The sequence below is a fragment of the Mirounga angustirostris genome, unplaced genomic scaffold (genome assembly GCF_029215605.1).
Source record: "Mirounga angustirostris isolate CCGP_5_RB_7025 unplaced genomic scaffold, mMirAng1.0.hap1 SCAF_4, whole genome shotgun sequence".
NCBI classification, from domain to species: domain Eukaryota; kingdom Metazoa; phylum Chordata; class Mammalia; order Carnivora; family Phocidae; genus Mirounga; species Mirounga angustirostris.
Window position 1 is genome coordinate 53,384,710 of NW_026991712.1, and position 16,012 is coordinate 53,400,721.

General features: G+C 44.2%; 1 protein-coding gene across 2 annotated transcripts in view; it reads left to right on the top strand.

Annotated features, from left to right (window-relative positions):
• The window catches only part of TPD52 (tumor protein D52), a 109,621-nt gene that overhangs the window by 54,387 nt on the left and 39,222 nt on the right, over nucleotides 1-16,012 (top strand). The window contains exon 1 of one of the 2 annotated variants that reach the window (XM_045896334.3): nucleotides 13,900-14,053. The exons of the other annotated variant lie outside the window; for it this stretch is intronic. Coding sequence (XP_045752290.1) covers nucleotides 13,915-14,053 — 139 coding nt within the window. The 5' untranslated portion in view covers nucleotides 13,900-13,914. Of the gene's footprint in view, nucleotides 1-13,899; nucleotides 14,054-16,012 lie in introns of those variants that run through there. 2 annotated transcript variants of the gene reach the window in all.

Sequence of the window (16,012 nt, forward strand, 5' to 3'; positions counted from 1 at the left end):
TTAACATCTTGCATTTGTGTGGTGCATGTTCTAATTGATTAACCAATATTGGTACATTATAATGAACTAAAGTCCCTAGTTTACATTAGGGCTCACTCTTTGTGTGGTACAGTTCAGCGAGTTTGGACAAATGCCTAAAGTCATGATAGTATTGTACAGAGCGGTTTCAGTGCCCTGCAAATCCTCTGTGCTCTGCCTGTTTATCCCCGCCTCCTCCGGAACCCCTGGCAGCCACTGATCTTTTTAGTGTGTCCCTCGTTCTGGCTTTTCCAGAATGTGATACAGTTGAAACCATACAGTATGCAGTCTTCTTCAGACTGGATCTTTTCACTGAGCAATATGCCTTGAAGGTTCTTCCATGTCTTCTCATGGCTTAACAGCTCATTTATTTTTATTTTTATTTTTTATTTTTAAGATTTTATTTATTTATTTGACAGAGAGATAGAGAGCACAAGTAGGCAGAGGGAGAGGGAGAAGCAGGCTCCCCGCCGAGCAGGGAGCTGGACGTGGGGCTCGATCCCAGGACCCTGGGATCATGACCTGAGCTGAAGGCAGACACTTAACCAACTAAGCCACCCAGGCACCCCTCATTTCTTTTTAGTGCTGCGTAATATTCCAGTGTCTAGATGTGCCACAGTTTATCCACTCACCTACTGATGGACATCTTGACTGCTTATGGTTTGGGGCCATTATGAATAAAGCTTCTATAAACATCTGTGTGCAGGTTTTTGTGTGGACCTAAGGTTTCAACTCATCCAGGTAAATACCAGGGAACATGATTGCAGGGTCTGAAATAGGTTATTGGCCTGGCGATGGTGCACTCTTGTTCCCTGGGGACTGTTCTCTCACTGACCATGGCCTCCCTGCTGTGCCGGCCTAACCAGTCCACCTCTGCCAGGGACTTCTTATTTTTCACTGGAAACATTTTCTGAACAAGTGTGGACACAGAGGTCTTGACTGTGTTCTCAGGAAAGACTATTTAAAATGTTTAAGAGCAAATACTCCTCACTTGTGGTTGCTGTGCTATCTCCCCCAGTTGCTCCAATTCAGACTTCTTATTTTAGTCTTTCTGGTAGTAATTTGAAGTGTGAATGATTGTCTCAACCCTTAAAATTATATGATCTTTTTTTTTATTGTGGTAAAATCTATATCTAACACAAAATTTGTGATTTCTGTTAACCATTTTTTATAAAGTATTTTTATTTATTTTTGCACGAGAGAGGGAGAGAGAGAGAGAATAAGGGGGGGAGGGGCAGAGAGAGAAGCAGCCTCCCGCTGAGCAGGGAGCCCTACTCGGGACTCGATCCCAGGACCTTGGGATCATGACCTGAGCTGAAGGCAGACGCTTAACCAACTGAGCTACCCAGGCGCCCTCTATTAACCATTTTTAAGTGTACAGTTCTACAGCACTAATTACATTCATATTGCTGTGCAACCATCACACTGTTTTCCAAAACTTTTTCATCCAGGGATACAGTCATTTTAAAAGAGGAACTTCAAAAATCCATCTGAAGCTCTCTTTGGCAAAGTATTTCTATCAGTCAGCTTCCTCTAAATTTTGCTGCAGTAAGGACCTCCAAATCTTGGTAGCTATCAACAATTTTATATCTCCCTCATATTAGATAAATATCATTTTCATTTGGCTGGAGCTGAGTCACACGGCCACATGTAATGGTAGGGGAAGTTGGGAAATGTAGTCTATCTATGTGTGCAGGAATAAGGAAATTTATTCAGTGATTAGTCAGCGGTCTTACCCGTATTAAGTACAATTATTGAATCAGACGCATAGCTCTTTATTTTGGATCTCTCAGAGACAATAGAACAGAAATTGCATGATTTCATAGTTCTGGATACTTCTCAGGAAAGCATTTTTCTACTCTATGCTCCTTTCCCATTGCACCTTGAGTTACCCTATCCTTTTACCACTGAGACATAATTGGAATAAATAAAACTGTGTGCTGTTTTGATAAATACCTGTTTGGTAATGACTTTTTCTAAAACTGAGAAAAGTCAGTAAGAAGCCTTAACAGTAAGTAAAGTTGTTATTAAGTGAGATACTTTTTAAAAAATCCCTGGTTGGCCTCCAGTCTTGTATCAGAAGACCAGCTTGCTTTAGAAGCCTTCCAGCTACTGATTTGGTTTTAAGATAATGGGCTCTCCTTGAATTTACTTGTAGCATTGGTATTCTACTATTGTCTTTAAAAAAGGAAAATACGTGAAATTTGTAAATAGAGATGGCTTTTCTTAACCAGAGTAGCAAGTTCAGATAGAAATGCTATACACTGGGGCACCTGGGTGGCTCAGTTAAGCGTCTGCCTTCGGCTCAGGCCATGATCCCAGGGTCTTGGGATCGAGCCCGCATGGGCTCCCTGCTCAGTGGGAGGCCTGCTTCTCCCTCTCCCACTCCCCCTGCCTGTGTTCCTGCTCTCGCTCTCTCTCTCTCTCTCTCTCTGTCAAATAAATAAATAAAATCTTAAAAAAAAAAAAAAAGAAATGCTATACATTTTAGCATAAGACTATTTCTTAGTAAAATTTAGGAAAAAATGGGCAATATTTATGCTGTGTGCTTTTTTTTCCCCCTGGGTGCTTTTATAATGGTTGATCCATCAGATATACCTAATTAACCTATTATAGTTAGAAGCAAGCTCGGCTGCCTAAATGTCTGGCTTGGCGATAGGATATTTTGAGCATGTTTGGTATGCCTCAGCTTGCGGATGATTGAAGTTCCTACTCAGATATTAATTTTCAGTAAGTGTGTGCTGTTCTGAAGCAACTCTCATTCCCTTAAGGAGAACTGTTTCATTTGAGCCTCCAGTTGCTGAAAATAGCCGTGTAAGCACTGTGGAAGTTTTTCCAAATTAAAATTTGATCCATCAGTTCATTTATTTCTTTTAGGGTTCTGACCGTCGGTTGTGTTTATAGACCCCAAAAGAGCTCTCTTTAAACTCTCTCAGCAAATTGGAAACATTTAGCTTGGGTGCAAAACCTCTTTATCTTCCAGTACTCTGACTATGGAGACCACTGTGCTCTTACATACATCCTTAGTACTTACTCGTAGATGGAATGGCCTTTCCTTCCCTTATTACGGAGCCATTTTTCTAGGCTGGTTATACTATCGAAATTCCAGACTCAAGAAGTAATTATCCTCTTGAAAAGGCCCGGCAGGTGTACACCCTGTCGGTGACATAGCCAGTTCTGTCTTCTGTCTGAACCTGCTTGCTTTGTGCACTGGTAGAAGAGCAGGAAAACAGAAATCAACACCAAAAAGCAAAACCCCTTTGGCGACAAAGTCTCTTATATTTCCAAAATGTGTATTTGGAAAGTGCTAGGGCCATGTAGAGTGACAAATATTTAGAATTTGTCCAATCTTTTATTCTAAGGCCAACTTAGCAGCTGCTGTTTAAAGCAAGCTTCAGTAAACAGCTGATGTTGTCCATAGGGCAGAGTCTCAGGCCCCACCCGGACCTCCTAAGTCAGAATCTGTAGTTTAACATACTCCCCAGGTAGTTTGTGAACATATTAAAGTTTGAGCGGCACTGGATGGAGACCTTTTACCTGAGCCCATAATCCTAGACACCACTCATCATTGTGAGGGGCCATCAAACTTTAACTCAAACTATTTATAAAGTGAGAAGTCTGCAGTTAGAAATGAATTGTCTGGGTACGTGGAGCATGTTGAACTATTTTGTATTGTTTTCTGGCGTGCTTCTCATGAAGCCTCTTCAGTCTGAGAACAGTAGTGGCAGCAACACGTCCTGTGGATGAGAGATGACCTCCTTGAAAGAGTTGAGACCTTTTTGTACATTTAGGAGTCCCAATTTCTGACTCCTTGGTGATAGAAAATTCAGGCGTTCTTGAGATTTCTCAACAGGTTGTGGTGTTCTCAGTGAAGGGCTCACCCAAAACATATGTGTGGAAATAGGCTGAGAGAGGAAATGAAGTCTCACTGTCATTATAAGTGTAACTCTTGCTCTTTTAATATGTCAAAAAACATTTCTTAGGGAGAAAAAAAGGTCCCTGGCTTGTCTGTTGGACATGAACTTCAATTTCAGTTCTTTTGAGAGAGCAGAAAATCGTTCACCTAGAATATTAGCTCCTGCCACATGATAATTTCTTCGCAAGTCAGTGGGTCAAATACATGGATTTGTACTTTATCGGAAGTCGTTTATCACTTAGAGTATTTGCATTTAGGTCTCAATAATTTGGATATGTTTGCTGATTTATGCCTTTTTACTCTGGAGATGGGGTGCCACGGAGGATAGTGTTTTCTTTCTTTTTTTTTTTTTTTTTAAAGATTTTATTTATTTATTTGAGAGAGAGAGAATGAGAGAGAGCACATGAGAGTGGGGAAGGTCAGAGGGAGAAGCAGACTCCCCGCTGAGCAGGGAGCCCGATGCGGGACTCGATCCAGGGACTCCAGGACCATGACCTGAGCCGAAGGCAGTTGCTTAACCAACTGAGCCACCCAGGCGCCCAGGATAGTGTTTTCTTGTACTATGCTACAACAGACTTTTCTCCTCCTGGGGTAAAAAAGTAAAGTAGGGAGAGAGTAATGGCATTTCCATAGCGGAGTATTTCCTAAAATTCTCTTGTGGTTTCTAATCTGAGGGCTGACACCCGCGCCCCCCCCCGCCCCCCCCCAGGGCTAGCATTTGTAAAAGAAAGCCAGAATGATTCTGTTTAGAATTGAAGGCCCCTCCTTCTCTGGGGATGGGTCCCTGAGCTGCCATCTGTGTCTCTCCATCACAAACGCTACAAACACACAGGCCCTCCCTTGTCTTTGTGGAGTTCTACCCTTCTTTTCCCTCCTCTGGCCTCTACTTCCCTTATCTGTCTGGCACCATCACTCTGGCTAAAATTTCCTTGAAAAATCACCAGGACACCAGGTCCAGTGGCTTCTTTGTAAGTCTGTAGCATTTGGTCTTGTCCACTTTCTTTCCTCCTGTTGTCTGTGATATTGGTCGCTTGGGTTTTTCTTCCATGTTTTTTGCTTCTACAGAGCATTTGAGCCAGACTACCCAAGTTCGAAACCACCCTTCTCCATTGACTCGCTATGTGCCTGGGGGAGTTAATTAACTTCCGTGTGCCTTAGTTTTCTCATCTGTAAAATAGGAGTCAAGAAAAAACCCCTGCATCATAGGGTTGGTATGAAGGGCAAAGAAGAATGTCTGGCACATAGTAAAAGTTTTCTAGGGATGAGTCATAACTGTCGTTTCTGCCATCATCATCATCACCATCACCATCACCATCATCAAAGGGCATTTCTTGCCCTTTGCAGCCTCTTTGACCTGATTTCTACTTGCAGGTGTTCCGGCCTTTTTTCTTTCTTTCATAGGACTGCTCTTCTCTTTGGGCTTTTCCTTGACAGTCTTGGGGATTCCCACATGGATCTCTTTAGCCCTAACCTTTTTCTGAGCCCCCGAGTCTAATGGTTTACCTTCAGAAATCTCCTGAGCATTATAAACCAAAGCTGCCAAAATGGAACTCATTGTCTGGTCAGCTAGAGCCTCCCCACCCTCCTTCCATGGCTCCTCTTTTGTCATCCTCTTAATGTAGCCCCCAACTTCCACAACTGCTGGGGAGTCACAGAGTTTGATCTTTTCCCTTGCACCCCAGGCATCCAGTTGGATTGCAGCATCTGTTGATGATCCCTCTGTGGCGTCTTGCAATATGTCTTTCCTTTTCTGTTCCCACTGTTGTTCCCTGGAACATACTCTTTGTATTTGTTCAGGCTGCCATAGCAGATTACCTCCAACTGGGTGGCTTAAACAACAGAAATTTATTTTCTCACTAGAGACTGGAAGTCCAAGATGAAGGTGCCAGCAAAGTTGATTTCTGGTGAGGTCTCTCTCTGGGGCTCACAGATGGCTGTCTTCTTGCTGTGGCCTTATATGGCCTTTCCTCTGTGCATATGAGCTTTCCTGGTGTCTGGCCTCTTATAAGGATACTCTTCCTATTGGATTAGGGCCCTATGACTTCATTTAACCTTAATTAGTTCCTTAAAGGCTCTATATCCAAGATACAGTCACATTGGAGATTAGGGCTTGAACATGATGAAATTTGTGTGGGACATACTTCAGTTCCTAACACCCTTGGTGTTGCTGATGGTCTCACTGATTTCCCTTCTCCCCTCTGTAATCCATCTTCATACGGAGGCAGGAATGATCTTCTAAAGTACAGCTCTGACCCTCTCCCTCCCATTGCTAATAACTTGAAATGGTTCCCCATTGCTTTGATGCAGTATGAGAAGCATTACTGCTAGGAGACTTTTGGGCACTGTCTTTCATTTCTCAGTTCCTTACATTCGCTCATCTGGAAATGGGAGATCACCTACTCCATGTTGCTATAAGGATGAAATAAATGCAAATCAATAGTTTTATTGTTATAAAAAATCATGTTCACATTCCTCAGCCTGCCGTTTAAGGTCCTCCATCACTTACTCCAGGTGTGGTCCTGTGCTCCTTTTGGGTTCTCAGACCCTATTCCAGTGTGTGGGTTAGGTTCCCCACACACAGCACCAAGCAGTTCTCAAACACACCAGCAGGGTATCCAGGAGTTCAAGTCAGTTCTGATGCTGTCTACCCAGAGATACTGTCACTCCAGTAACGCGCCCCCCCCCCCCCCCCCGTCACTTTAGATGCCAGTTACAAGCCCCAGGCTGTTTCCTGTGCTTCTGACCTGGCTACACATCGGAGGTTCTGTTTGCCTTCTCCTTAGGTTTGAGTAACATGCTAGAGCAGCTTACAAAACATAGGGAAACACATTTACTAGTTTATTAGAGGATACAATATTAAAGGATACAATAAAGGATATGAATCACCAGCTAGATGATGAGATAAATAGGGTGAGGTATGTGAGAAGGGCGTGGAGCTTCCATGCTCTCTCAGAATGTGGCACTGTCCTCAAATCCATGTGTTCACCAGCCTGGAAGCTTTCTGGGTTTTTATGGAGGCTTCTTTGCATAATCAAGATTGAGTAAGGCTGCCCTATCCGATTCAACCTCCAGCTCCTCCGCACTCCCCAGTGGGCATGTGTGGGGTGCGGGCGGGACTGAAAGTTCCAACCCTCTAATCCCATGGTTGGTCCTTTTGGCAACTAGCCAGCTCCCCTTGGGTGGGGTCCTCAGTCACCTTCCTTAATAACGAGAGATATCCATTTCACCTTTATGGCTCTGTCTGAAGCATTTTCAGGAACTGTGGCTGAAGACCAGATACACGTACCTGGTCATGTGAGCGACCAAATACATATTTCTCATATCGCACGTGCTAGCAGCCTCCATCACCTGGAGCTTGTTAGTGACACAGACTTCTGCCTGGTAGTTAGATCCTCAGGTCATTTGAATGTGATGTCCTGGCTCATCATCTGGTTCTTAACCAGCTTTCTCCTGCTACAGAAAGGACACAGTCTTTGGAGGCACATCACTTGTTTAATTCCAGCGACTTCATCAGGTAGTTTTATGTGGGTATGGATGTTTATAAAACTCTCTTTGCTTTGTTTCCCATCAGAAAAATGGGCACAGTCCATAACACCCACCTCAGAGGTTTTGAGGCTTACTTCAGAAAGTATGTAAATAACGGAACATCTACCCTTGTGTTTTTAAATGGAGTTTTACATACAAAACTGAGGACTTTTTTTGTTCTTGGTTCATGTTACTCTTTGTGAGTGTTTTGGGGTCTAGGTTTGCTTCGGTGGCGCTGGGGGGGAATGAAGGTGGTGTTGTTCACTGACACTCCTTCCCCTCCCTGGGACCTCCCTCCTCTCAATGCTGACTGTGGAGCAAGGTCCTCCTGGCCTTCCTCAGGAAAGATGTGACCTACATAGGATGCAGCGGTGAGACTTTGTATTTCGTTTTGCATGGGAGAGTGTCCTTCCAGTTCTCCGAAGTGGCCAGAAACCAGGATGGGCCTGGATATCTAATCTGTGACCATAAGCAAGTCCTGTTATGCCACCTTGCCCTTACATGGTTGTGAGAAGGGTCCTGCTCCTTTCTGCTCCAGCCCCCTCAAGGCTGTTTAATCCTATGCAGAGTTCTTCTCAGTCATTAAAAAAAATTTTGTTTGGGGCGCCTGGGTGGCTCAGTCAGTTAAGCGGCTGCCTTCGGCTCAGGTCATGATCCCAGGGTCCTGGGATCGAGCCCCGCGTCGGGCTCCCTGCTCCGCGGGAAGCCTGCTTCTCCCCCTCCCACTCCTCCTGCTTGTGTTCCCTCTCTCGCTGTATCTCTCTCTGTCAAATAAATAAATAAAATATTAAAAAAAATTTTTTGTTTTCAAAGCTGCAGAAAGGTTGCAAGAATAAGAATGGTATTATTCCTTCACTGGTAACATTTTACCCCGTCTGCTTTATCATTCTTCGTGGTGTGTTTGCGTATGTATGTGTACACACACATAATAGTTTCTAAATCATTTGAGAGGAAGTTGCATACATCATGGCCCCTTACTCCTAAGTCTTTTCGGTTTGTATTTCCTAAGAATAGAGATACTGTCTTACATAACCCCAGGACAGTTTCAACTTTAGTAAATTTGATATTGATATAATGCTTTGATCTAACCTGCCTTTGTATTCCAGTTTTTCTAACTGACCCAGTAATGTCCTTCATAGAATTTCTTTTTTCCTTTTGGGGCAGGCCTTCAACAGACTGGATGAGGCACCTCCGTATTGGGGAGGGCAGTCTGCTTTACTCAGTTTCTACCATGCACAAACACCCTTGCAGATACACCTACAACAATGTTTAACCAAATCTCTGGGCATTTTGTGGCCTAGTCTGAATGACACACAAAGTTAAGCATCACATATGGACTCCTGGATGAAATTGTTGTTTATTTAGCCAGCTGGAGCTCCTTCCAGCCGTCTGCTGTGTCACCGTGACATGTCCACAGTGCCCGGTATCAGTGGCCTGCCTCTCTTACCGGTAATGACATCATCTGTCTGTGTGCCATTCAAGGCCCCTCCAAGTGAATTGTTGTATGTGTCGTGCAGTTTTTTTACATCAGGCTCTCTCTTAACTATCTCTTAAAATTAGGGAGAACCTACCCAGACATATTTGAGTGAAGTGTTAATAGGCAGGTAGAAATTTAATATTCTTTATAGTCATTTTTGCTTACTCCATTTCTGTTTGCAATAACATGAGTCATCTAATGGGTTATTGTTCTGTAGTATGCATTTTACTGGCAGCACTAAATTAACTTCTGAGCCGCCCATGGGCTCCCTCTGCTGGTACTACAGCGCATAAACACTTTTCTGGGGTCATGGGATAGGTTTCTTCTGCTCATTTTCTTTTGTTTTTTTTTTTGTCTCTCCGATTATTACACAGTTATGGACCATACAGTACCAACAGTTTTGGAACCTGATTTATTTACTGAATGTATCAAAAATATCTTTTCTTATAAAATCTATACATTTCTGCATCCTCATGTTGTCTGGATAAGTTCCTATTATATGAATTAAATTTAGCATTTAAATAATTCAGTGTTAGTAGGCATTTGTATTTATTTTTTTTCCCATTTTAGATAGCACTAAAATGAACATTCCTCATACATATACCGCTCACATGTGACTACAAGTTGAGCTTGATTAGTGGGTAGGAATTTGACAGGTATAAAAATATAGAGAAAAGACGTTCTAGTTTGAGAAAATTGCCTAAACCAAGCTTGGGATGTTTTCCAGAAACAGGAAAACCAAGTTCGGCTGAAACATGGTGGGGCCATAGTGGGAAACGGTTGGAAAGTAGGTATTGTGGGACTCTTTCCAAATCCAACCGTAAGTGAAGCAGAATAGAAATGTGTTGGTTTCGTGGGAAGCCCAAGGTAACTGGGTCAGGGGGCTCAGATGCTGCTTTTCCATCCCTTGTTTCGTTTCTCCTTTCCTCTCTTCCGAGACTCGGCAGTGTTTCTCTCCCCTGTAGGCATGAGGAGGGGAGACCCTTGGCCCCTCCCAACAGGCATCTGATAGCTCAGGTTGCAGGAATTGTCACTTTTGTCCATTACTCATCCAGTCAACCTCAGGGAAGACCTGTTGTTGGCACTGTTCGGGTCAGATATCTACCCTCAGGCCAGTCCCTGTAAACAAGGGGCCTGGGTATCTACCTGGGCCAGATCTGAAGCCCAAGTCCAAGCTTAAACCAGGGAGTAGGTGGGAACTATGGAGCAGGAGACATGAAATTCCTCAAGAGAAAGCGCTGCAGACCTGTCTTCCCCACAATGGTGGCTGGTCTCTACCAGAACACCCCAGGTAGGTCTGCAGTAGGGTGTGGTCGGTGAGAGAAGGAAGGCGGGAAAGCAGGAAGAAGGCAGACAGTGCGAGTTGGATGAACAGCTCCTGGCGGTGCCTCCTTATAGAGCAGGAATACTTGGCAGTGATGCTGTGAGGTCAGGCCGAGGGACTCGGGATGGCGCATTTAGAGGTGGGAATCTGGTAAGGAAAACTGGTGAAGTCAGTCTTAGGCTTGTTGATTTTGAAGTTCTTCTTGTTTTTTTTTTTTTTTTTTTTAAAGATTTTATTTATTTATTTGACAGAGAGAGACACAGCGAGAGAGGGAACACAAGCAGGGGGAGTGGGAGAGGGAGAAGCAGGCTTCCCGAGGAGCAGGGAGCCCGATGCGGGACTCGATCCCAGGACCCCGGGATCATGACCTGAGCCGAAGGCAGACGCTTAACGACTGAGCCACCCAGGCGCCCCTGAAGTTCTTCTTGAATACCCGGTGGAAATGTCCAGCAGGACAGAACCAAATCTCACCTGGCTTTTCCTTCCTTGGGCCAATAGCCCCAGCAGGAAATGAAGAGTAGTCACCGATACGAAGGCTTCCCTCCTCCTTGTTTGGGCTGTGCTGGTAGATGCTTTCTGAGTCCTCTCCCTTTCAGCCTCTCCCTGCAGTGCACCCTGTTCACCATTTCCAGAGTCATCTTTGTAAAACTTTTTATCCTGTCTCGACCTTGCTCACAGTGACCCTCAGCGGTTTTTTTTGGCATGTTCTATGAAGTATAAAAGTTGTCACTCAAGGTCTTTAATGGTTTGTCCTCAAGCTGCCTTTCCATCTTTTATGTCTTACAACTTCCGTCTACTTGGTACATGAATCTTGAGTCAACTGAATTTTTGCCATACCGTTCACATATCCTGTGCTTTTCCCACCTCTTGTCTTCCGTTCCCACTTTTCTTACATGCTAGAATGCCGTGACTGGGATCTGACTGGAGAACTCCAGCTGGCTCAGAGAAAAGGATGTACCAAGATTGTACCTAAGCAGGTACGGTAAATTCACATAAACTCTAAATCCTCATATTTATAAATACAGTATGCAGAGTCCGCATGAGCCATTATTGGCTTTCTTCATTCCACATTGATGAGAGCCCGAACTTCAGGGTAGGCATCACAATAGAAAATGCAGTGCCTGTCCTGAAGGGGAGGATGAGGAGGCACAAGGGGGACTGTCAAAGGGACATGTCACCGTCTTTGTGCTGCTGCTGGAACGTGTGCTGGGGAGCAGGGACAGAAACTGGGAGGGCTTCTGAGAAAAGGTGGCATTTCTGCCTGAGTCTTGAAGGAAGAATGATGTTAGCAGGCAGAAAAAAGGCAGCATCTCAGACAGAGGGCGTAACATGAATGTGATCACTGAAGGTCAAGGACGTGTGATCTTGGAGGGATAGTGAGAAGTGTGGAGGTGGCTTGGCTTGCATTGTATGTGTGTCTGTATTAAATTTCTGTCTTAGTTTGGGCTGCTATAATAAATTCCTGTGGACTGGTGGATTATACCAGCAGACGTTTATTTCTCACAGTTCTGGAGACCAGGAAGTTCAAGATCAAGGTGCCAGTTGATTAGATTTCTGGTGAGAGCCCTTTTCCTGGTTGGCACTTGATGTCATCTTGTGTCCTCACGTGGTGGTTGAGAGAGAGCTAGAGCGAGCTCTCTTCTTACAAGGATGCTAATCGCCTCCTGGGGCGATCCTCCTCCTGGCCTCATCTGAAGCTAATCACCGCCCAAAGGTCCCACCTCCTACTACCTACCATCACTTGAGGTGAGGGATTCAGCCCATGAATTTTGAGGAGATGCAAACATTCAGTCCCTAACGCTTTCTAATACTTGTGGCTCCAGGAGAAAGAATAAGCATTGAGAGGGAGAACTGTTTTTTCTACCAGTTACTTAGTGACCAAATGCAGAGAGTATTGAGAGGGCCATAGGCCCCATCACCCACACTCTAAGCCAGAGACGTGATGCCCATCCCATTGAGATAAGAAATACCTTGGATTTCAAGAAGCCAGACAATTCATTTTTTTTAAATAATAATAAAGAAGACATTATATTCTATTTCTAACTTAACAGCATTTATAGTTGTTCAAATTTTGGTAAATTTTAGAAAAAAAGGCAGATTTTTGTTGAAAATAAACTTTTAAAAACTTAAATAAGATAAAGGCTTGCCAAAAATAGAGTACAACATGAGAAAAAAATAGAAAATGAATCATAAGTTGAGATGAATATAGACTATCCTGGTGCAAATATGTATACACTAGACACAATTGTTTTTTTAATGCCTAAAATATTTTAGGCTTTATATTTGCTTCCAATCCAGGGGGATTATATACATATTTTTTGAGAGATTTTATTTATTTATTGGGGAGAGAGAGCGTATGTGTGAGCAGGGGGAGCGTCAGGCAGAGGGAGAAGCAGATCCCTTCTGAGCAAGGAGCCTGATGCGGGACTTAATCCCAGGATCCTGGGATCCTGACCTGAGCAGAAGTCGGATACTTAACTGGCTGAGCCACCCAGGTGTCCCAGGGAGAGTATATTTTTATCAGGTCAATTTGCAAAGGTAGAATACCACCTTTTTTTGTTATGCGGTGATAGACCATTGCCCACCTAGGAGAGGGGGTTGCCTTTATTTTTACCTCTTTAATAAATGAGCCATTCATTCAACAGCAGCAGAACTTTCCAGTGCTATCCCTTGAGCAAAGGCCATGGTTAACATAGAAAGGATCTGCTAATAGACTTGTGTCAAAGAAGGCAAATTTGGTGACTTAGAAATTTTGCTTCCAAGATCCCTGAGACCCAGGCGCTCAGCAGGGCGTGCTCTGCGAAGGGCAGTATGTTGCTCCTGCGTGTTTGCACACAGGTTCCTTGCAGACCTGCAGGGGCGTGGCCTTAAACCAGGAAGGGCCAGAATCCCTGGGAGCTTTCCCTTCATAGTTGACTCTTCTCTTGGCAGCATATGTCACTAAAACACCATCTTTCCAGGAAAGGAAAAGGAAAGAAAGAGAAGAGGAGGGAGGGTGGGAGGACAGACTGAAATTTTTGTTACACTAAGCCAGACATTACTTTAGATAAAGTAATAACAGAAATACAGCTTTATTTCTATACTTACAAAGCTGTATTTCTGTACTTACAAAGCTGATCGTTAAAGCAGGAAGCTTGGCTTTTAGGGCTCTGTTGTAATCCGGGGTGGAAAAAAGTATCACCCAGATGGCTTTTGTAGGAGATTACTGACTGGTAATCCTTCCTTGTCCTAGAAGATTAAGTCCGCCCTGGTGTAGTTGTGGTCAGCTGACTGGTTTAAGAAGAAAATTGTGGTTTCTTGTAATTGTGCCAGTGTCTGACATTTGCTTGAACTGTTTGTACATCTGGGAGATACTGCAGAACCTGGCCCTCCTTTGTTTACCAAAGAAGGCTCCGCTCCCCTGCGCCGGTCGCTCCACCGTTGACCGAAATTGACAGCAGGTGGTGAATAGAGCCCTAAGGTTGCTCCAGATAAGTCATTTATTAAACAGGCTTGCTTGTCCTAAGGGTGTGAAGGCTCTGAGAAAGAAATACCACTCCTGGCCAGGAAGCCAGGATCTTCAAGCTCTGGGGTTGCATGGGACTATGACCAGAGTGGCACTCAACTGAAGGATACCAGACGGTTATAAAACGATGCGTCTTCCATTTGTCTGGAATGGATTGTAGAGAGATGGATTTTTATGAAGATTACCAGTCCCCGTTTGATTTTGACACAGGAGTGAACAAAAACTATCTTTACTTGTCTCCTAGTGGAAATTCGTCTCCGTCCGGATCACCTACTCTTCAGAAATGTGGTAACTATTAATTTTCTAAGGTTAAATTTGCTGTAACAAAACTTGGACACAACCGGGGTTTGCTTGGCTTTAAAATTATTAGTGTCACGGTGTTTCTGTGTTGAAACTAGTGAAACAAAGCTGTTGGCAGAATCGAAGCAGAGAGAGATGGCTCGTTCAATATTTAGAATATGTTTATTTATACATAAAACAGGAACTTTGATTTTAAAGGTGGTACTCTTGATATGAACACTAGAGTTCTTCTGATCACTTTGAGTTCATTGAGCTGATAAATCACAAAAAAGGGAGAATCTGAAGGTCTTTGCTTGTTGCCTTCTATGTGTAATTTATTAAGCCCCCCCACCCCAATTTTGTCTTTGTTAAAATGAGGCTTAGGCATCTAAAGCCCTGACGACATTTAAGGCCCTACTAGTGGACGTCCTGGATTTTGTTCTGGAATCCTGAGCGTAGCAGACAGACAAATACTTAAGCAAGAGATTTTGTTTTTAAATAGAAGAACTCGGCGCCTAGGTGGCTCCGTCGGTTGAGCAACTACCTTCAGCTCATGTCATGATCCTGGAGTCTCAGGATGGAGTCTCGCATCCGGCTCCCTGCTCAGTGGGGAGTCTGCTTCTCCCTCTGACCCTCCCCCTTCTCGTGCTCTCTCTTACTCTCTCTCAAATAAATAAATAGAATCTTTAAAAAAAAAAAAAGCTCAGTGTTGCTGTACCTTGGGAAGCAGTCATTCCTTCACAGGGGCCAGTATGACCTCCTTCTGAAGCCCGGGTACCGGCAGGGAGCGTCTTAGTTTCTCTGCACAAGGCAGTAGGAGGCTGGAAGCAGCCTGAGCACATCTTCCAGGCCCGTTCTCTCATTCTACGGCGAAAGCCTGGAGACCCCTAGATGACCTGCTCTGTAACTTGCCAGGAGTAAGCAGATTTTCCTAGAAGTTAATTTTTTCCTTATTAATGAAGAATAGGTTACAGTGTGCTCTTTTTAAGTTTACAAGGTGGGTAATTGAGAAGGAATCGGTAAAGGATACAGCAGGAAACCTGCGTGTATTTTCGGTTGTATACTTAATTGCTGACAGTAGAGAGAGTGCTGAAGCTACGTTCCTCTAACCTTTGGTTGCAGCCGTGGCTACCTTTGGGGTATAGTTTGGATTTCCTGGCAGGGAAAAATGTTGAAGATACCAGGTTAGAGCTGGTTTCTAGAAGTGGGGACTGGGAGGCAGCCGTTAGAGGTCTGCCGGGAAGGCCTGTCCCCTGCTGCCCTTCCCCTGTCCCCAGGTCCCACCTTGGACCTCTGTAATATAGGGGATCTCCCCTATGCCTGGCCCCTAAAAGGATGACATCATCCATTCTAACTTCTAAATCCTACATACAGAAAATGCCTCAAGAGCAACACACGGGGCGGGGTGGGTGGGGTGCGCCTGGCTGGCTCAGTCGGTTAAGGGGCTGCCTTCTGCTCAGGTCAGGATCCCAGGGTCCTGGGATTGAGCCCGGCATCGGGCTCCTTGCTCAGGGGGGAGCCTGCTTCTCCCTCTGCCTGCCGCTCCCCCTGCTTGTGTGTGCTCGCGCTCTTTCTCTCTCTCTCTGAAATCAATCAATCTTTAAAAAAAAAACAACAACACACAGTAGGGAATTGGAGCTGGATGACAGAGTAAAGCCCAGGTGACAAGGGACCATGGAAGCAGAGGCCGCAGTTCTGTCACTTCAGGTAGATCTTGGTGATCAGTGTGTGAGGGTTTGAGATTCGTGGAAGGATTTACCTAGCTTGTTCTAGTTCTCTTCTATTCTCCTTGTATCTCTTTTCACCTCCTTTCACTTTTCCCAGCTGCAACAATTGCTGCCTTTGGATGTTTTCTGTTAAAAATAAAACAGTTGGGAAAGTTGAAGATGTCTCCAGGCAAATTTCAAACAATTGTCTTTCCAATTCCTAGTAGCAATCTGTAGGAGTCTGGGCTCATGATATTAAAAA